The 24,513-nt window shown below is 34.8% G+C and overlaps 1 protein-coding gene across 10 annotated transcripts in view; it reads right to left on the reverse strand.

Moving 5' to 3' along the window:
• The window catches only part of LOC115223565 (rho guanine nucleotide exchange factor 28), a 490,764-nt gene extending 467,613 nt beyond the window's left edge, over positions 1-23,151 (reverse strand). For 8 of the 10 annotated variants that reach the window (XM_036511280.1, XM_036511293.1, XM_029794238.2 and 5 more), the window contains exon 1: positions 23,018-23,139. Coding sequence is in view for 1 of the 10 variants with exons in the window: in XM_036511308.1 (XP_036367201.1) it covers positions 23,018-23,033 (16 nt within the window). In the remaining 9 variants the exon portion in view is untranslated. Of the gene's footprint in view, positions 1-23,017 lie in introns of all 10 variants that reach the window. The other 2 variants (XM_036511308.1, XM_036511277.1) reach the window with 2 other exon arrangements.
• Positions 23,152-24,513: the final 1,362 nt, after the last annotated feature.

The raw sequence follows: 24,513 nt of genomic DNA on the forward strand, positions 1-24,513 counted from the left end.
CAACAGTACCATGCAACTTATAGCATACATATTAGTGCAGGCATGTGACACTCCATCGGTTACAACAACAAGGATTCCAGTTGATCCAATCAATGGAACAGCCTGCTTATGCAATTAACAGGCAAGTGGCTGAGTAATCCACAGATATGCGTAACCTTAACATAATTCTCAGGGAGATCCTGTGTGATGTAGAATGTGACAAGGCTAGACTTTTAAAATACAAGTTCTACTCATTTTTGCCAGCTGAGTGGATTGGAGCAACATGAAATAAAGTGTCTTGCTCAAGGACTCAATGCATCACTGGGAATTGAATTCCCAACCTTACAATCACGAGCCAAACACCCTAACCACTAAACCACGTGCCTGCATGCACTAAAATTATTTTTGCATGATGCTGGTTGCAAAACGCTTGTCATCCTATGGATATCAACGGGTGATATAAATTATATCCATCTCATATCTTCTGATTCCCTTCATATTTTATGCATGCGTGTATGTCCATGCATGTATGCATGCACACACACACACACCACACACACACACACACACACACATGTTCATACATTTTGCTGCCCTCTCTGGTAACCAGGAAAATTACGAATTTCTCTGCCAAACATTCTGGAACCTAACATCAATAAAATATTTAAAACTTGTCCTCCAAATAATACACAACACTTGGAGCCCATTTGGACATTATGCCAAATTAACTATTTTGATGTTTTGTCCATGCACTTATTTTAGCATTCGAAACTGGTTATTTTAAAAAGCATCCAGACTTGTTTTCACTGAAGCATAATAAACGTGACAAACCTACATCAATATCGTATTTGGTTTGTGGAGACCACTTATCTAAAATTATCAAATGAAATCTTAGAAAGCTGGGCAAACACACCCTAAAAGCAAAAGTGTTTGCAGTTGTTCCAGGATCTGGAAATGTATTTTAGTCAGTCACAAAATGACTGTCAACAGAAACAGAGAGACATAGCATAGAAATGATATATAAAAAACAAAAAATCAGACAAAACAATGATAAACGATGGGCTCATATAGGATAACAAAGAAGTAAACAGGCCAATGAAGAAACCTCTCGAGACAGTTGATCTGCTAGAATTAGTAGCCAAATTTCATTCAAATCATATCTTACTTACTTCAAAAGGAAAAGAAAGATGCATTGGATCTCAAAGATAAATAGAGATAGCCATTAACAAAGACTTTCCTTTCAATCTCTCTCTCCCTCTCTCTCTTCTCTCTCTCTCTCTCCCTCTCCCTCCCCAGTGTGACCACCAGTATTGTTTCAGCAAAGCCAAACCCATTATTAATTTCTCCTTAACCTTCTCCAACCACCTACATGCAACCTCATTATCACACACCAAACCTACATTCATTCCATGGAAGGAGACCCTCAGAGCTTCCTTCAGTAGAACAATACTAATGTTGTCTCTTTTAACAGAAAATAACTCAAGCACTACTCATAATAAAAAAAAAATACATCAGACCCCCTCTAAATGTGAGCAACACTCAGCTAGCATTCTTTCAGTCACTGCAAATGCTAGGCTTCACTATTACTGAAGAATTCTTCTGGCAAAAACGCATACTTAACATGGGTAGAACTGCATCCCAAAGATCGGTCTGCTCTTCAGAGCCAGAAAATATTTCAATCCCCAAACCGTTGCTAATCCTCTACAAGGCTCATGTAAGGTCCACAATGGAGTGCTGGTCTCACATCTGGGACAGTGCTGCTGTTATAAAACCAAGACATCTTGGACTGCAGCCAGAGAAAGATCACTTGACTGACTAGTATTAAATCCCTAACAGGCATACTCCAGCCTCTAGTCCACATGTGCTCTATCTCTTATCTCTGTCTTTATCATAATAGCCTCTGTTCCTCAGAATTTACTAATCTCCTATCTTCCCCCACTCATTCTCCCCTGACCCACTCATCTCTCCACTTTTTTGCCACTTTTATTGCATCCACCCACTTTCTGCCCTGCACTCGCCATTATGTTCAGTCTTTCCTCCATAAAGCATCAGCCCTATGTAATCTCCTTATCCGTGTCTTTCCTGCAGGTATTGACTTACAACAGTTTAACCTTTTTTGTTGTTGAAATACACTATCTTACATTTATGAATTTGTGTTGCAAGATTCCTGATGTGAAACTATGTGTTGGAACAGATATTGTTGTACTTCGGGATGGCCATTTTTAAAAAAAATTTTCTAGAACAGAATGGACTAAGCCGAGTAAGAGCACACACAAAGAAGAAAGTGTAGCTGAAGAGGTCAAAGATGTGTAATAAAAGATTTCTGGACAACGGACACAAGTTAGAATAAGAACAGAAATAAATGAGTGAAGAACAAACATATAGTACGTGTGTTTATTTGGGAAAAAAAAATACAATGACCGTCCTGAAATACAACAATATACTATCTTAGTTCCAATTATTTTTTAAATGATGCAGAATTTAGTAAAATAACTTTTTCAATATTAAAATGGTATCTGGAACAAATTAATTTGAAATTTTGATGGAAATTTTAATTTGGATCACTTTAAAACAGAAATCAAGGAACAGTCTCAGGCAGTTTCATACCAAAATAGTTAAACAGAACATTAATGTCATCAAACTCATCAGTTTTCAAGGGCCTCCCAAAGCCAAGGTAATGTCCCTTCATCCAGATTCAACAAGTTAAAAGAAATATCTTACAGATTCTTTAGGATAAGTAGTATATAGGGGTGATCAAAACTAGAATAACTTTTAATGATAGATAGGTTTGTTCAAACAGAGCTGGCTTGAGAAGAAACTACAACAGAGACTACAGGAAGAGCTGTTAAAGAATAAACCCAAGGAATGTCAGCAGTGACAGTCATATCCAGTTTTACCAAACTCTATGAAACAATACAATGCAGGCAAGATTTATAGCAAAAATAACCAGAATTTTAAAAAACAATAATCCCATTATGGTGAAAATGGGATGGATGCAATTTAAAATCATTGTTTAACATCGTTTAAGATCAGACACAGGTGTAGCTGTGTGGTAAGAAGGCGGTGAGCTGGCAGAATCGTTAGCCCACCAGGTGAAATGCTTAGCGGTATTTCATCTGCCATTATGTTCCGAGTTCAAATTCCACCGAGGTCAACTTTGCCTTTCATCCTTTCGGGGTCGATAAATTAAGTACCAGTTACGCACTGGGGTCCATATAATCAACTTAATCCCTTTGTCTGTCCTTGTTTGTCCCCTCTATGTTTAGCCCCTTGTGGGCAATAAAGAAATAAGAAGCCTGCTTCCTACCCACATGGTTTTCAGTTTGCGTGATCCTTCAGACAAGTGTCTTCTACTATAGTGGATTTGTTAGATTGAAACTGAAAGAAGCCTGTCGTGCATGCATGTGTCTGCTATTCTTTCTCTGCCTTGACATCCTGTAACACCTGCAAAGAAGAGTCCCCCATCATGCAAGACACATCTTTTGTTTCCAATCTTCCACAAAAGTATGTCTGGTTACAGAGAAAACATTACCTTACTTGGGAATAGGTGACAGTTGGTAGCAGGAGGGGGATCAAGCCATAGCAAATATGCCACAACAAATTCCATTTGATGTGTGCAAGCATGAAAAGTGGATGGTAAAACCATGACAGTGATGACGATGATTAACCAAATAATTATAAATGGAGAAAAACACAGAAGATTTAGTGTCAAAAGAAGTAGAGATTGACTAAGATGAAATCTGCAATAAGTCTAAACATTATTTTATAGTTTTAAAATACATCATATTTGTTTAATCATTTGTTGATAAGAAGGATGACAACTACGCTTTTTTTTTTCTTCAACTATAAAATACTTTGTTGTGAAACCCAATATTATCAACTGACCTGTCCAATACAACTTATCATGAAAATTATAGTATTGAGAATGCAATTCTTTGAGATTTTAAGACATTTCTAAAAGTCATGAGAACTTCCCAGAATATATTTTTAAAACAATAAAGTACATTTTGACAGCTCTATAAACTCAATTTATACAGAAGGTTTTTTTTATATATATATACATATATATATATAGTTAATCCAAACATGAACAAAGAGAAAACACAACAACGCAAGGACATGGAATAAGTATAGTGTTATTAAACACTCAGGAAAGGAAAGAAAGAAGGAGGATTTCACATTTCGAGCAGAGCTCTTCGTCAGAAATATAGAAAAAATGAAAAGTCCAAAGAAGGGAAGACAGAGAAAGAAAATCGCTAACAATGCACACGCGGTCACATATTGAAAATATACATACATATATATATATATATATTCTTGGAACTTACAGACACTTAACCTTAAGAAGCAAGGCCATTGTTCTTTAAATGACTACTTATATCTGATCTTTTAGACAAGCTGGTTCTTTGTAACCAAATACCATCATCAGATAGAGCAAAAACCAATCAATCTAATATCAAGGACTGGATCTGTCAGTCTGTCACATGTGCACACACACACATGCACACACACACACACACACACACACACAGTCGATTTCATTGACCTCGGTATTCAATCTGCCTACCTAGCATTCTGTCGGTCAACACAGTCATCTCTATGTATGTGCTGCAGGTAATTTACTAGTAAAATAAAATTAACAAAACATCCTAAGAAAATTATACTCCTACAACCGAACAACAGATGGCAATACAAGTGGAACCGTTTAGGATGGAGCATTGTCAAAAAGAAACAATTTCTTTGATCGCCAACTATAAAGAGATAAAATTCAGATAGTACTATGTATTTTACCACCTTTAAGATCAAATTAGATAACACTATGTAATAAATTTTTTTATTTTTTTCTGTTTTTGGTAAGTGTTCTGTTCTATTTGCTTTTATCTAAAAATCAAAGGAAATGACTATTATTCCCTTCAAACTTTGCTTTTGTGACCTGGACATCAATATTTTGAAACTGACCTATTTTCCATCATATATTAGACAGATTCAGTGTTGAGTTGCAGAAGCAGAAATTTTGTTATAGCAAACATTCTGCTCAATAACCACAGATTTGCTTGTCAGTTGCTTGACCTTAAGCACTTGAGCATGTGCCTTCGTGGCTGATAATGTGTACATCTCTGATCATGAGCAGGAGTAGTGGGAGAGCATCATAACCATGTGTTGAGAGGGATTCTTTGGGGTTTGAGTAAATATTGTAACAAAAGCAAAGTTTGACGGAAGTATTAGCTATTTTTCATACATTCCAGGGGTAAACAAATAGGAATTAACAGTCACAACCCAAGGACAAAAATCGTGTTACATAATGTAGGCACGTAAAAAGCACCCACTACACTCACGGAGTGGTTGGCGTTAGGAAGGGCATCCAGCCGTAGAAACACTGCCAGATTTGACTGGGCCTGATGAAGCCTTCTGGCTTCACAGACCCCAGTAGAACCGTCCAACCCATGCTAGCATGGAAAACGGACGCTAAACGACGATGATGATGATATGTAAGTTATTCCTTTATCTGGTGAATTATTTTCACTTATTTTCTATAGGTTCAGACATGACTGTGTGATAAGAAGTTTGCTTCTCAACCACAAGGTTTCAGGTTCAGTCACACTGCATAGCACCTTAGGCAAATGTCTTCTACTACAACCCCAGGCTGACCAAAGCCTTGTCAGTGAATTTGGTAGATGAAAACTGAATAAAGCTTGTCACACATGTGTGTGTGTGTGTGTGTGTGTGTGTGTGTAAGTGTGTGTGTGTGTTTGCTTGTTTCTGTCCTTCCCACCATTACTTGACAACTGGTGTTGACTTGTTTACATACCCATAACTTAGTGGTACAGCAAAAGGGACTAATAGAATCAGTGTCAGGGTTCATAAAAAAAACAAAAGTACTGGAGTTGATTTATTCGACTAAGCCCTTCCAGGTAGTGTCCCAGCCGGATTGCAGTCCAATGACTAAAACAAGATAAAAGATAACAGTGAACTGGCAGAATCACTACAACACCAGACAAGATGCTTGGTAGCATTTTTTCTTGCTCTTTACATTCTGGGTTCAAATACAGCCACAGTCAGCTTTGCCATTCATCCTTTCAGGGATTGATAAAATTAGTGCCAGTGGAGCATTGGGGTCATCTCTCCTCGAAAGGTCCTGTGCCAAAATGTGAAAGAATTACTTTCCAAGAATATATCAATGTGGCAAATGATTGCTGGATTGTACATGATACGCCTTATTTATGTGTGGATGTATGTTGTACTTTATGAGTATGAAACTTGAATTAGCTCACCAATGACTTTTGTATTTATTAAATAGTATATTGTGTTGCCTGCATGCATGCAAACATACATACATAAACATACACACACATGATGATGAGACCCCCTTCAGTCATGAATGACAATGGGATTGCACCTAGAAAGTTACCCTCTCAGGCACAAGTCAGGGCAAGGTCGTTTATGGAAGACCAGCAGCCACCCATGCATAACAGCCTCTCCTCTCCACACCACTGATGCTATCCAAGGGAAAGGCAAAAGGGGCCGATACAGCTTGGCACCAGTAATGTCGCAACTCGTTTCTACAGCTGAGTGAAATGGGGTGATGTGAAATAAAGTGTCTTGCTCAAGAACACAATATACAGCCCGGTCCGGGAATCAAACTCACAACCTCACGATCGTAAGCTCTACGCTCTAACCATTAAGCCATGCACCTTCACACACATACACACACACAATGTTATCAATATATTGATAATTATAGAAGAATTGTGGTTTCAAGATCAGGTTTCAGGATTAGACAAAATGCCTTGTGATGCTCGGTTACATTTCCAAGTTAGAATGCTGCTTCCCAGTCTGATGAAAAAGGTACCAGCCTTTACCCAGTTGATATCATTGACTGATCCCTCCATCAAATTTGGGGTGTTATGCAGGAGTCAGAAATCAATATTATTTTGGTTGTCATTTCTTCAATTCACTGCAGTACTTTAGTTTAGAAACAGCTACATACACTATTAGTTAGTTAGTTAGTTAATTTTTTGGCTCAAAAAGCAAAAAGCAAGGCCATGTAGGGGGACATGGAGTTATGTACAGGGTGGTGTTCATGTAAAGTCTAGTAATATTACATTAGAGTCTAGTAATATTATTTTTTTTCTATGTAATTGAAAACTGATAAATGATATACGTGTTAATATGGATATAAATTACATAAGGCACATGGGAGAAAACAAAAACGACATTAAAAATGTATCCTTGTGCATCCCTTATCAGTTTCTTACAATTTTAATAAATCCTCATTATATTTTTTCTCCTTTTTCATTTTAATATTTGCTTTTCTATGACATAATACATTAAATAGTTATTTGATTACTTCAGATATCTGAAGCACCAAACAGGGCTGTCTTCTTCACATGCTTAACGAGTGATAACTATTCTAGGTTGCTGGCTAATATGTTTGAAATAACCTGTGTTAATTAAGTACAGGCAACAATTGATATAGCAAGATTTAAAATTAAGATGTAGTAACAGTATACATAACAACAGCAGCATCTCAGATGTGAGAATAATGTTCAAGTGAAGCCTACACTAGGGGGTTGATTCTTCCAGCATCTCGGATGCTGCTGCTATGCACACAGACATCATGGACCACATTCAGGGTTACTTAACTGATTGGGATTAAGCTTCACAGACATGCTCCAGTCTCTGGTCAACAGGTATGTTGCCATCCCTCACTCCCTTTCATAAAGTTACATTAATGACCTCTGTTCTTGGAGCCAGCTAGTCTTGGACTTTCTCCACTCAGATACTCCCGAACCACTTGTCACTCCTCCAACCCCATACTAACTATTATACCCAGTCCTTTGTCCCACAAACATCATCCCACTGGAATCTCCTTCCTGCTCAGGTCTTCCTTGCAAGTGTTCATATGAATAGTTTAAATGGAACAGCATCAATCACTGGATTTAGAAGGCCTACCAAGGTCACAATCACTGATGCTTAGTCCAAAACCAGCAAAATAAAATAGAACTAAGCAATCCAATTATCTAACTATCAACTAGTGTGTCGCCTTATGAGTAGGCATTAATTCTAAAACATCTTAGAAACCATTTCATACAAACCCAAAACATTTTACAAAATTAAGATACAATAACATGCCACTTAGATATTAAAACTTTTCTTTGACTGGGGACAGGTGAATGAAAACATAACTTGCAGCAATAAATATTAGGGAGACGGTAATTGATGAGATCAGATACCTGACATATTTTGGGGAAGGATCCACACCATAATCTGTTTTCACAGTTCAGGGTAGATAATTGTATAGAAGCAAAAAGTTGAAGAATTTAATGAGGATATGGGGCCATATCAAGGAAAAATACTGCTTGAAAGTAATAGGAGAGTTGCCTTGGTGGGCTGAAGAGAAGGGGGAAGTTTTCAGAATGGTAGCAACTTACACTATATGGTGACCTAAGTGAGTTTGAGAAGGTTTAAGTTCAGGAGGGGTCTTGTTCCATGAGAAAATCATGTTTTTTCTTTTCTGAAGGTTCTGTTCCAAGCACTGCATCGATGGCAAACAACTACCAGTTGATCATGATAAGGGATTTTCTCTAATTGCTGGAAGCAACATCTTTGACTTACATGGCTGTATGTTACAAGTGAATGAATCACAAGTGAAGAATATCTCCTCTGCTATAGAATTGGCAGAATTCTCACCAGTCACCTCACTTGACATAACAGAGTGATTGAGGAATAAGGCTGATGTAGAATAGATTGACATGATTCAGGCTATCTAGATAAGCCATGGGCCAAATAATCCTGTTGGAGCAGGGATGGAACGTGTGTATAAATTGGATTTCAAAAGAGGGCAGGAGTATTTGTGGAATTGAAATGTGTGAGTCAGAAATATAAGAAAACAAGGAAACCAGGTAGTTCAGATGGTTCAAGATGATAAACATGACAGCCTTTGTGGTAGCAGAGTCAATAGAGAAGGAATGAGAAGGCCAAGACAAATTGTATTCAGTGAAATCACTTGGATGACAGGATGAGTACACAGAGTGGTAGATGTCAACAGATTAAGTTAGAGGAAGAAGAAGAAAACAAACTTTCAACCAGAATAACTGGTAGCCTTTATTGAAAAATTCCAGGTGAGAAAGATGTGTTGTAGGAAGAATAGATACAATGCAGCTGCAAGCATCACTTTTTAAAAAGTTGAACAATTTACTCAAAAATGGAGTAATGACTTGACCATATGATAATCAAATAGTTTTTATGAGACACACATTTTGTTTATATTTGGAAGTGAATATGGTCACAGTGTAAAATGTAAATATGTGAAAACTAAATAAAAAAAACAACTATTTTTTAAACATTTTTACACTAATTAGAACAGGTGGTGTCATTTGCTTATTTAAATATTTATATATATGAATTGTCAAAGAATATGTGTCAAAATGTAGTAGCTATTTATCTTATTATCAATTTGACCTTTAAAGTCTTTAAAACTAAATCAAACCTAATTTTAAGGAAAACAATTATTTGCACAGAATTCTGGAATAAAAATTCATTATCAAGCACTGAAACAAAAAAATAAAAATAGCCCTTTAGCATTTAAACAGACCATCTCTGATCCAAATATTCTACCTGTTTTATATTCAAACTGGCCAGATTCAGCCACTTACACTTATTTTACCATATCATTCTAAAAATAAACAATCACATCATCAAAATCTCAAGACTATGAGATAATACATGATTAATTCAAAGCAATGTGAATAAATAAACATTACATTTGACAGAGTAATCAGAATGCACTGTTTCAGTGGCCTCAAATTCTGAGTCATCACAGATTTTAGACTGTATTGGAAACACACAACTTTCTTATTAACCCTTTAGCAATTAAACTGGCTATATCTGGCCCAAATATTCTACCTATTTTATGTTCAAACTAGCCAGAACCAGATGCTCTCACCTACCCTACAATATCATTCTAAAGTTAAACAATCACTTGGCAGACACCCATTATTATTAACCATCTTACTAACAATAACTCTGAGCACCTTTTCAAACTCCACCTGTCTAACACCCGTGGACATGTTTACAAAGTCAGAAAACAGCACAGCTCCCATGACTTTAGGAAACATTTTTTCATGCTGAGAGATGCTGAAGCATGGAACAAACTGCCAGCATCAGTTGTTAGTTGTCGGAGCACTGCATCCTTCAAAACTTCCATGCTTCCTGAGGTTCGCCAACACTACACCTGATCTTTCTCCCCTCCATACACACGCAAGCACGTATCTGACTCATACACTGTTCACTTTCCAGACATTTGTACATTACTGCATATACTTTATACGCACTTTTGACAAGTTGTGGTGCACCTGAGCAATGCATACAATAATTTCATTATTATATTATTTTTTTATTATTATCATTGAAATCTTGAAGCAATGAGATCATGCTCAATTAATTTATAATGATGTGAATAAATAAGCCTTACATTTGACAGAGTAATCTGAACACTAAAGGGTTAATTTAAGTTTCCCAAACAACAAATCCTTTTTGTAGATCATTAATCAAGCTGACAAACTCTGATCAGACGAGAATATACCAACAGCTTGAAGAAATAATATATACTGTTCTGCTTCCTTTAAAATATGGATAGCATTTTAATAGAAGATGTTTATTGTAAAGGCACATTGAGTATAGATGATATGTAATCCCTTGTCATTTCATCAGAACAAAGCAATTACACCTATTTATTTTTGATATTCAGGATCATGCAAGACTGGGGGGTAAGAAGTTTGTTCCCCAACCACATGTTTTTGGGTTCGATCCCACTCCATGGAACCCTGGACAAGTACCTTCTAATATAGCTTCAAGCTGTCCAAAGCCCTTATAAATGAATATGGATGGCAGTAAACTGAAACAAAACCAAAATTTGACAACCAGTGTTGGTTTGTTTACAATCCTGTAATTTAATGGTTCAACTTTAGTAGTTAAATAAATATAATACATAAATCTATCTATTTATCTATACTTATATACACATGTACATATATATATACACATGCATATAGACATACATATACATACACAAATACACACACACACACACATATATATACATATATACACATACATATATACATACACAAATACACACACACACACACATATAATATATATATATATATAATATATATATATATATATATATATACACACACATATATATATACATATATATATATATATATATATACACACATATATATATACATATATATATATATATACACACAGATATATATATACATATATACATATATACACATACATATATACACATACACACATACATATATACACATACACACATACATATATACACATACACACATACATATATACTCATACACACATACATATATACATGTATACACAAATATACATATACATGCATACACATATATACATATACATGCATACACATATATATATATACTTATACATGCATATACATATATACACATACATGTATATACACATACATATATCTACACATATATATACATGCATATATATATATATATATATATATATATATATATATACATACATATACACATATAGATATATACATGCATATACACATGTACATATTCATACACAGATATATAAGAACATCCATACATACATACATACATACATTATATGTACATACATACATTATATATACATACACATGCATTATATATGCACACACATTATATATGCATACACTTACATTATATATGCATACACATACATTTTATATACATACACATACATTTTATATACATACACATACATTTTATATACATACACATACATACATACATTATATATATATATATATATATATATACACATACATATATTATGCATATACATACATTATACAATTATACATACATACATACATTCTATATATATAGATATACATACATACAATCTATATATATATACACACACATACATTCATTATATATATACATTTATTATATTATATATACATACATTATATATATATATACATTATATATATACATACATTATACATATATATATATATATATATGCACACATACATCACATATATATACATATGTACATTACATGTGTATACATACATATATACGTTATATATATACACATACACAAACATACATACATAATCTATATATATATAGAGAGAGAGAGAAATACACATATACACACACACATTCCTGCATACATACATTGACACAAAGTACGTATATATTTACTTATTATGCTAGGTAGATCAAACTAAGAAATAATGTTAAAATTTAGAAATTTGGCCATTTAGGAATTAGTTTCTAATTTAGAAGATTACAGTACCATAGCAAACACAGACAAATTACAATAATACTAAATAAGTATAACAACCGGTCTTGATAACAAAGCTTTCTTATGTCATTAGACATAATATAAATCATTGAAAATAAAACAGTTATTGATAGCATTGATATTATTTCTTAGCCAATAATATGATGGGTAATTCACGTTCCAGCTATATTTGTACCCAACTTATGAAAATTATTAAACTGCAGTTTTTAATGCAGATTTGAGAAAATGTGTGACCCTCTCAGTATTTACAACATCCGACAGCAGCATTTGCACTGAAATATATAATGAAATATTTGGGGGACTGTTACACCCAACATATTTGAATTGTTTCCTGTACACCTTCCTGTGGGTGGAATTCATTTAAAGCTGTCTTTGATATTAGACAGTATTCTCATGTGAAAATTATATAAAAAAGAAGAAAACAAAGACTATAGAGTTAGTTTATGACTGTGATTATTTTAATTAACAATTAACATAACAACTATAATAAATTGAATATAAACAAACATAAAACAAAGGAAAATAATTATTGATATACCTGCTCTTCCTCAGCAATGGTTCTAGATCACTATGAAGTCAGGAACAAATCTAAGACTCATATACCATACATCGTCACATTCTTTAAACACTCATTTCTATCATCAAAAGCAAAAGTTTGTTTAAGCTCCCTAGTTGCTCAACCAGTTTTCACACAACCTAAAATTAGCTTTCTAATTCCTAATTAAAAAGAAATCATAGTTATTCACTAACGACAAAAAGTAGTAATAGTAATAATGCTAGCAAAATACTATTTTAAATAACTGTAGTTTTTTTATAAAAATAAATGCAAGAGAATGAATGAAATATTTAATTTTTAATAAGAATATTTCCAATCTCAAATTATATACATTTCATCAAAGCTACATGTTATAACTAATCTTTGTTTTATAAGCTGAAAAATATAGGCTCTCATAAAAAAAATATCAACAGGTGAACTGGACTGGTGAGAAGTAAAAAGGGAAAAGCGTTTCTTTTGAATAGATTCCCTGATTCAGAACAAGCAGAGATGTTATCACTACTGTGAGGGATTTCTTATGAAAAGAAACAGCAAACAAATAGAAGGTAGAAATATTTGAGTGAGGAAATGAGTGTAGTGAAGTGTTCTGTGAAGTTTTAAGGTGTTAAGAAAATAAAATAAAGAATAGAAGAAATCACATACTCAAGTTCTGAACAAACTTACAAATAACACCCAGAATCTCCAGTGAACCACTCGTCAAACAGCTTGGTAGTTCAGGTAATATCCACCCAAAAGTAAATATCACCCAAGATTGAAATATATATATTGTCCAAAAAAGAGATAATGTAGAAGAAAGATATAAATACGAAAAGAAAGATAAAAACTTCTCTTTTTTTCTTTCTTTCACTTGTTAGGAGAGAGAAGACAGCTTTGAAACAAACGAACTAACCTAGTTGACGAAAAGAAAATGAAGCAATTGATATTATGTCTGGACAGATACCCTAAATAGCTGTGTGATTGTTTGAAGAGATGCAAATGAAGACAATACCAGGTTGGAAAGAGTGGATCATCTGTTACAAGGGAGAAGAAGAAGAAGAAGAGGTAATGATGGGAGAAATGTAAAATAAGCAGGTAAGTGGATAAGAATACCTACAGCCTCTCTCTCTTAAATAAATAACAAACAACTAAAAGACAAAATTCACACAGGAAAGACTAACCTAGAAAAATGAAATGCTTAAAATACAATTATTTAATGATAGGTTCCAACAGGATGCTAAATTCATAATAAACCATCTGCTTTCTTTGCAGCATTTAATGAGGACAGCGCCACCGTAATTAAAGTAGTCAAAAGACCCAATACCTCAATAACAACAGTTTTTCTCACTCTACCATAAAGAAAACAAGTGTACTTAATTAAAAACGAATGGTTTGTTCTCTGTAAATGAGGAAGGGACCCAAGTAGAGCTGTGTCCATACTGCATTACTTTTTTGTTTTGTTTTTTGTAGTGTTTATATAAGGTTGAGACTTCCTTACTCTGGCAGAATGTCATTTTAGTTCATTTGAATAGACCCAGTCAGCTTTAATTAAATGTACTGCTGATTGGTACCTAACAAAATTAATTTTGATAACTTGTTATCAAATTTACATCAGTCTGAAGCTTATTAGTTGTAATAATCATATTATACAGAGCAGCATTACCCCGAGCTACACAGAGTTTAACAAAGCCAATAGATCTTGAAATAGTAAATAGTTCAACTGTCAGATCTTTCAAAACAATTTTGTAGTTTTAATCCAAACATTCTTCTAAATATATTCTAAACATAAAATACTCACACGCACATACACTCATGCTGCACATGCAATATGCATATATTGCATCATCATTATTATCATCAGTTTTTTTTTGTTTTGTTTTTTCTTTAACATCCATTCTTCCATGTTTGTATTGTTCAGAGTTTATTGAGGTAGATTTTCCAACTGCCAACCCCCACCTGTTTCCAAGCAAGGTAATATTTCTCATGGCCAGAACATGTTTTCCACGGAAGAGTGGAAATGAACAAAACCACCTGTATGATGGTGACATTTGTTTACAACCATCACTTAATGTCCAGACAAAGGTTCATATAACCACATGAACACACACATAATTGTATGTACACAAATATATATATACATATATATCCCCGAGAACAGGCTGCTGATTTTTTTCTGTAGAATTTTACTTGAAGACACACATGGAAGGGCAGGGGGAATCTAAGCGAATTTGGCGGTGCTAACATTGAATATGAGTGGCTTAACGCCGTTATGTGGAAAGATTCGTTCAAATGTTCTAGTACCTTCAAATTATCACAGAAAATCCATGCTGATGAAGAATATGGTTAGTAAAGTATATTTTTTTATATTCTTTATGAAAAAACCTAATTCAGAAACGCGCGTCCATGGACGATCAGATATTGATTGATTTTCGTTACTTTACTCTCTGCCTGTGTGATTAACCTTCAAGTATTATGGTTTCTCTGGAAGACCCTTTTTAAAGTAGAAGAAATGGCTAAGATTTTTGGCTGCTATTTCTGAACTTCGGTGTGTGGTGAGGCAATTCTTTGCTGAACCCTTTTTATTAGTATACATACATATATATATATATATATATACACACACACACACACACACACACATATGCAGATGCATATACCAATAAGCACACACTTATATGAAGAGCTTCTTTCAGTTTCCATATGCAAAATCCACACACAAGGTTTTGGCCAGCCAGGTGTTATAGTAGAAAGCACTTGCCCAAGGTTCCACACACTGGGACTGAACCCAAAAACAACATGGCTGGGAAACAAACACCTTAAGTGCACAGCTATGCCTGCACACACACACACACACACACACACACACAAAATATATATATATATATATATATATAGAGAGAGAGAGAGAGAGGGGGGAGGGAGGAGTACAGATGGATTCAGTTGTGTAATTAACAAGTTTAATTTTCAATCAATTAGTTCTGGGTTCGATCCTGCTGCAAGGCAACCTTTAGCAAACACTTTCTCACACAGCAAAGCACTGGACACTATATATGCATATGTGTGTGTGTGTGTGTGTATATGTTGACATGGAAGACATGAGACAAAAATATCAAGTGGTAAAATCTCACAAAAGCTATCTCATCTTTTATTTATTTCGGTCATTTGACTGCAGCCATACTGGGACACCACCTTGAAGGGTTTTAGTCAAGTAAATCAACCCCAGGACTTATTTATTTAAAGACTGATACTTGTCCTATCAGTTTCTTTTGCCAAGCTGTTATGGGTACATAAACACACCAAGTGGTGGTGGTGGAGGACAAACATACACACACACACACACACACACACACAGATATATACATATGTTTATATGGTGAGACACTTGCCCAAGGTGCCATGCAGTGGGACTAAACCCAGGACCATTTGGTTGGGAAGTAAGCTTCTTACCACACACCTGCATCTGCTACATAGTGGGACTGAACTGAGGACCTTGTGGTTGGGAAGCAAGCTTCTAACCACACAGCCATGCTGGTACCTTTGCATTTCTTCCTTCCAAGGTGGAAAAATATACTGAAGCTGATATGATTAACTAAAACTCATAATAACATTGACCTAGCAAAAGCGGCAAAATGTTTGACGGCATTTCATATGTTCTGAGTTCAAATTCTGCCAAGGTCAACTTTGCTATACATCATTGCTTCCAGGGTCAATAAAATAAATAGCAGTTGAACACTGGTGGTGAGCGGTTGATGTAACTGACATACCTACTCCCCCGAAACTACTGGTCTTGTGCCAAAATTTGAAATCAATATTGCCCCAGCCTGTAGTCCAATAATTAAAACTAATACTAATATTAGAAAAAAAAAGGGACCTCAGGCTTGGCACTGTGGTTAGACATTTGCTTCCCCACCACATCATTTTGGGTTCAGTCCCACTGTGTGGCACCTTCGGCAAGTGTCTTCTACTTTAGCTCCAGGCCAACCAAAGTCTTATGAGAAGATTTGGTTGACAGAAACTGAAAGAAGCCCCTTGTGCATGTGTGTGTGTGTGTGTAGATATTTATTCTTTTACTTGTTTCAATCATTTGACTGCGGTCATGCTGGAGTACCGCCTTTAGTGGAGCAAATCGTCCCCAGGTCTTATTCTTTGTAAACCTAATACTTATTCTATCTATCTCTTTTGCCGAACCACTAGGTCACAGGGATGTAAAGGCACCAGCATCAGTTGTCAAGCGATGTTGGGAGAACAAACACAGACACACAAACATGCACAAACATATACATACAACGGGCTTCTTTCAGTTTCTGTCTACCAAATCCACTCACAAGGTTTTGGTCGGCCTGAGGCTATAATAGAAAACACTTGCCCAAGGTGCCATGCAATGAGACTGAAACCAGAACCATGTGGTTGGGAAGCAAGCTACTTACCACACAGCCACCCCTGTATATTATATACATATGTATGTATACAGGGGTGGCTGTGTGTTTGTACCCCACCATTGCTTGACAACTTAGTGGTTTGAAAACAGAGAGCGACAGAATAAATACCAGTCTTTAAAAATAAATGCTGGGGTCAATTTGTTTGACTAAACCCTTCACAAAAGTCCTCCAGTCCAATGAGTGAAACAAAAGATTAAAGACAGAAGACATATTGAAGCAATTAGTTCTGCTGTTGATATAATTCACTCAAGACAAGATCAGAACAATTCCATCTTTCCTTTCATCCTTGGAACTTAATTGTGTTTCATATTCCGCAATTTTACATTAGTCAATAAAATATTGAAAGTGAAAAAAGCACTATGGAACAACCGTCATCATCATCATCATCATCATAAAAGGAAATTTATCAAAAGAAATATGTCCTTTGTTATAACATTATCAATGCAGGCTTTAAATTATTATTTCTTTTCAGTCAGTAATTGTCTAATCAATCAACACCTCACTACTCAACTCCAACACAAAAACAGACACACACACACACACACATAAATGTGTGTGCAAGAACAAATGAATTACCATGCTTCAACCATCGAAATCATAAGAGATGACCATACATTCTAATAGTCCCTTTTATCATATTTTTACTGGTTTCACTCATTGGACTGCGGCCATGCTGCAAGGCACTGCCCCGAAGGGTTTAGTTGAACAAATCAAATCCAGTATCTTTTTTTTTTTCTTTTAAGTCTGGTACTTATTCTATCCATCTGTTTTGCCAAACCACTAAGTTACAGGGAGTTTTAAAAAACTAACACTGGTTTTCAAAAAGCAGGTAGAGTCAACAGGTTTCCACTCAGTTTCCTTCTACCAAATTCACTCAGAAAACATAAGTCAGCCTAGGGCTCTAGTAGAAAATATTTGCTCAAAGCACTGCACTGTGGGACTGAACTAAAAACCACAAGACTACAAAGTAAGCTTCTTAACTATGCAGCCAGTTTTTCCCCACTCTTTTTTTTACATTATTCTAAATAACCAGTAAAAGCATGAAGCTTAGTGGTTAGTGTATTCAGCTCACAATCATGAAGTCATGAGTTCAATTCCCAGTGGCATGTTGTGTCCTTGAGCAAAACACTTTATTTCACATTGCTCCAGTCCACTTGGCAGGTAAAAATGATTTGTACCTGTATTTCAAAGGGCCAGCCTTGTCACATTCTGTGTCATGCTGAATCACCCTGAGAACTACATTAAGGGAACATGTGTGTCTGTGGAATGCTCAGCCACTTGCACGTTAATTTCATGAGCAGGCTGTTCCATTTATTGGACCAACTGGAACTCTTGTCGCCGTAATTGACAGAGTGCCAAATAGCCACACAATTTGTCTTGCAAGATTATGGACCAAGAATCAATCCTACCGCATGGTACTTTGGACAAGGGTCTTCTACCATAACTTCAGACTGACCGATTTCTTGGAAGTGGATTTTGAAAGATGGAAGCTGTGTGTAAATTTGGCATTTACATATACATGCATATGTGTATCTCTTGCCATTGTATATCAGCAACTGATATAAACATCATCATCATCATTTAATGTCTGTTTTCCATGCTAGCATGGGTTGGACAGTTTGACCAGGGTCTGGAAAACCAGGAGGTTGCACCAGGCTCCAATCTGATCTGGCAGTGTTTCTGCGGCTGGATGCCCTTCCTAATGCCAACCACTCCAAGAGTGTAGTGGGTGCTTTTTATGTGCCACTGGCACAGGGGCCAGAGGAGGCTGGCAAATGGCCATGATTGGTTGGTAAAAAAGAAGAAAAAAACTGGTACTTCATGAGCAAAAGTGCTTTGATATATTTGTTCTATATCTAGATACAGACACACCCTTGACACACTTGTGAGAAATGCAATAAACCAGTGACTGTAATATAAAATAATAGATATACAAATATGTTCATACTTTTATCAGATCTCTTGATATTTAAGGACATAATTGAATGAAAAGTAGGCGAAAACAATGGGAAAAACAAAAATAAACGATATCTGATACTAAAGGAAAGATGTTATTGAGACCAGAGATATCATTCAATTCTATACAGACTGGAGCGTAATATTGTCAGCGTAACAAGGTACTGCCTAATAATATTAGCTATTCAACATTAAAAAAACTGTCTCAGATAACAGGTGAAAAAAGAGCAAAGCAGCATAGTGTTGCAATAATTGAAACATAATTGTAAATTATTATGTCACTAAGTATTCATACACTGTTCTTCCTACATAAACAACAAAAAGAGCAAAGGAGCCTCAACACAGTCACTTGAACTGCTAGAAATGGCAGCCAAATATCTCTCAAACCACACACACCATAAAAGATACATTAATTAATGTAGTTCTTTCTAGGCAATAAGTCTGAATAAACAACAGGATTGTCAAATCTACTCAATCAAGGTTAATTTGAGATCAAACAAAGACACATAACAAAAGGTATTTTTGTTATTACAATAACAGCCAAGGTAGCAAGATGGAAGAATCATCAGTAGGCCTCCTGATAAAATGGTCAATGGCATTTCTTCTGGCCTTACATCCTGAGTTCAAATTCCACTAACAATGACTTTTGCCTTTCATCCTTAAGAAGTCAACAAAATAAGCATCAGTTGGGCACTTAACCCCTTCCCTAAAATTGCTGGTCGTTGGCCAAAAGTTGAAATCATTACAGTAGCAACGACTGAGAGTGCATAAAGCTATTTTAATTTGCGACTAAAATTGAAATGGTTATTTCAACTGGAAGGATAAAATAGATTTTTTAAATAACTAAAAAATGTTATATTTTTGTTAGATGCCATATTAATAATGTACATGTTTATATGAACTTCACAAAACTTCATGTCAACATTATTCTATTAACAATCTTTGTTTAGATGTCTATCTTATTAGAGACCTCCCCACTAGATGTGTGTGTGTGTAAATGTAGGTATTTATATGTATATATCTGTGTATATATATTTAGAGAGAGAAGGGAAGAAATGACCAACAAACAGACATACATACATACATATACACTCACATATAGCATTCAGTCATTCATTTTATGTCCAGTTTTTCCATGCTCGCATGGGTTACATGAATACATATTATTGAGGCATTGTTCAACAACTGAATGCTCTTCCAGTCACTAACCGTTACCTTATATTTCAAGTAAGGAAGTTTTCATTCAACTCTTCTTCGAAAGTACACCACTACCAGATAATTTGTGGACTGGGAAATTGTTAATAAACGGGACGGTCCGTAGCTCAGCTCAGTGCAGAATGAGAACATTCGCTCTCTCTCTCTCACACAAACACACAGGCACATGATGGGCTTTGTGTAGTTTCCATCTAACAAATTCACTCACATGATGCTACAGCAGAAGACACTTGCCCAAATTTCCGTGCAGTGAGACTGAACCCAAAAAGCCACATAGTTAACAAAGATTTATTATCCACAGAGAAGACTCGCCAAGCCAAGTGAAACGCATTCATGGCTGATGCCAGTGTCACATAACTGACATTCATGCTGGTGGCACATAAAAGCAACCATGTTAGTGGCACGTTAAAAAGCACCCATTACACTCTTGGAGTGGTTGACATTAGGAAGAGCAACCAGCCATTGAAACCATGGCAAACCAGACTTGAACTTGGTGCAGCTCTCCGACTTACCAGTTCCAGTCAAACCGTGTAACCGATGCCAGCATGGAAAGCAGACACTAAATGATGATGATGATGATGATGATAGGTGTATCCACGCCATCAAAAGACGATAGTGTATTGTCATTTCATATTAGTTATTACTGGATTATGAATAATGGTTTAGTGTTTCAATATATTTCTCCCTTTATTTGTCTTAGCACAACTAAAATGATGATAAAAATATTCAGTTTTATTAGGTAATAAATGAGATTATTAATTCTTTGCTGATGCTTTTACTGCTATAGAGTCTCTCGTTTACCCTGATCTTGCTGCATGTGTAACCACTTCTCTAGGATCTCCAATTCTTCTTCATTCTCTGAATAGTATTAATCATACAAGTTTAATATTTGGTAGGACATACCACACTTTTTGATAATAGTTTTAGGTAGCCATGCTGTCATGGGTAGACACACATTTGGTCTGTCACTGAATGTGTGAGGTGAAGGGAGAGAGGGCTGCGTGAATACTCAGCTGGTACTCATTTCAGCTGAGTAGAATGGGAAATGAAGTGCTTTGCTCAAGGACTCTATACACCATCTGGTCCACGAATCAAACCTTTGACCGTATGAGCATCAGCTCATACAGGTCATGCACTTTCATATACATTATACATTATATATATATATATATATATATATATATATATAAACTGTTTACTGTTCTGTTATAGGTAGGATCAACAAATAAAGGAACTCCATCCACTGAGAAAGACATTATTTAATGTACAAAACAAAATAAGAGCTACCAATAGTTTCATGCCATGGAGACACGGTAATTCAGCAACACACATAAAGGCACACAGATAGAAAATTAAATCTTTCTAATATTAATCTAAAAACAAAATACAAATTTATCTAAACTTCTGTCTCAAACTGCAATGATTTACTTATTTAGCAATAAGTAATTTTAGTTCAAGTTGAATCAAGATTAACGACCAACTGAATATTGTACGACTTGTGAATATAACTCCAGTAATGATATAAGCTTTGCATTCTTTTTTTTTTATTGTGCTAACATATGTTTGCAATAGTTCACTTTCAAAAGGTCAGTGAACAGTATTTATTTATCAAAAAATACATTTAGAAACGTAATCAACTTAAAACAGAGCTTATGTAATAAGCAAGAAAAATTGTTTTGGTAACATCCTTTGTATGTATTCGGATAAAATCTCATTGTCTTGGACTAAAGTCTAAGAAGGTTACTCTACTTACAGTTAAAGTTTTTTGCGAAAGTCATAATTCTATAAAAACAACTGTTAGCAACATATATATATATTAAAATATCCTGTTATAAGCCGATCTGCAGGTGAAATTTTTGAATGGGTCCATCTACTTTTATGAAAAAGCTTCAATTCTGAGATTAAACAGAAAATCAAACTCTATGTCATTTATATGGCTATAAATACATTTACGAGGTAGGAAACTTTTCCTTTATAGGAGATGTAATGTGATTTTTTTTTTTTAATTAAAACCAGTGTTTTGGTATTCTAATATATATTTTCTTTTAGTACTTAATGAGAAAATGGTCTTTTTTTTTTTTTTTTTTTTTTTTAGTTTGTTTTTTAAGAAAAAAGTTCAGAAATTATATTAGACAAGAATAGTATATGCAAACAGTCTGATTTAACCATTAAAACAGTTAAAATAAGAAAATCCAATGACAGCTTGTCCTAGAATTTCAGAATAAAAAATAACAGCTTCATAATGAATGCAACGGGACAAAATATATTTTAAAGAATAATTCTTAAGAAAAACTTGATATAATTATTGTATTAGAAACAAACTATTCTATCAGCATCTTGCAATTTTAAAGAACACAATAAAAATTAGGTGGTTTGGATTTAGAAATTTTAAATTATACTTAAATACAAGAAATAAAATATTTACATTTTAATTCATAAAAATCTGAAATTCTTTTTCTTTTAGTTACTTGGTTCTTAATACTGAAAATGAGAATATTTAAAAATTTACCTTTTTTGTCCATCATCAACCACAGAGAGAGGCAAGACCAAATGTTATCTGGTCATTTGATAGTTGAGAAATGAACTCCAATTTTCCTTTAGTAAAATATTTCTCTTCTCACAGAGATCTGAATTCAAGAAAATATTTGAATTAGTAATGGCTAACAATAGGATAATTTAAAAATTTATAAAATATTTTGAAAATTCTTTTCAAATATTCCTTTTCATAAAATAAATTCTTCAAATTAAATATTCAGATCTCAAGTAAGAAATACTAAAAACTAACAACACGTTTAAGAGAAAATAAAGACCAAGTTGTAAATATTTTTGTTGATTCACAATACATATAGAAAAAACTTAAGTTTTTATCACAAATATCTTTTCATAAACACCACTACCTTTCCGAGGTGGATCAAGCTGGTTTGTAAAATGGCTTCTTGTCTATTGCTTTCTTTTACTTTAAATGTCTTAACTAAATCCTACTGAGCTATCTTTTGTTGCTTCTTTTTCTTTTTCCTACACCAACCCCAAAACATTTCTTTATGAAGCTACTTTTTAGAACGCATTTTAATCACCCACTCATAATACCAAAACCTCCCACCAAGTAAGCTCATGCTTCTAATCCCCTGTCACCTTCTTTGCTTAAACAATTAACAACAGATCACATTTATTCAGAAGCTTCTTTAAACTATTCTAAGTTTTAACCAAAATATTTTTAATATTCCAAGTACTACTAAACCTATTTGAATAACAAAACAAGTGCGACTGTAGCGAGATCATCAATACTAAATGTCTGATATATTAACAAAATCAACTGAAGTTGTACAGTTTGACTGAGCTGATTTTGCTGCTGAGACCATCTTCAATCATGACTAACCATGGGATTGCACCTAGAAAGTTACTCTCCCAGGCACAAGTCCGGGCAAGGTTGTTTTATGGAAGACCAGCAGTCGGCCATGCATACCGGCCTCCCCTCTCAACGCCACCAGTGTTATCCATGGGAAAGGCAAAGGGGCCGATACAGCTTGGCACCTGTGACGTTGCAGCTGAGTGAACAGGAGCAACGTGAAATAAAGTGTCTTGCTCAAGAACACAACACACAGCCCGGTCCGGGATTCAAACTCACAACCTCACGATCGTAAGTTTGACACTCTAACCACTGAGCTTCACTAAACCAATATTATTCACTGGTTTGAAAAGCTACCAGAATCATTCGAATGTCAGACAAAATGTAAAGCAGCAGTTTTTCTGACTCTTTGTTCTGAGTTCAAATTCCAGGGAGGTAAAATAAAGTACTGGTAAAGTATTGGGGTGGATGTAATGGATTTTCCTCCTTCCCTAAAGTTGCTGACCTTGTGCTAAAATTCGAAACCATTATTATTATTCAGTAGTCTTATTTTGTCATGAATATTCAGTTATTCAATTCACTTATGGTAATGGAAGCAGAATAATTTGTAGGGGCAATTATATCATGCTAATTGTTTCACAGATCACTAAGCTTGGCAA

Source organism: Octopus sinensis, linkage group LG2 (assembly GCF_006345805.1).
Source record: "Octopus sinensis linkage group LG2, ASM634580v1, whole genome shotgun sequence".
Classification (NCBI taxonomy): domain Eukaryota; kingdom Metazoa; phylum Mollusca; class Cephalopoda; order Octopoda; family Octopodidae; genus Octopus; species Octopus sinensis.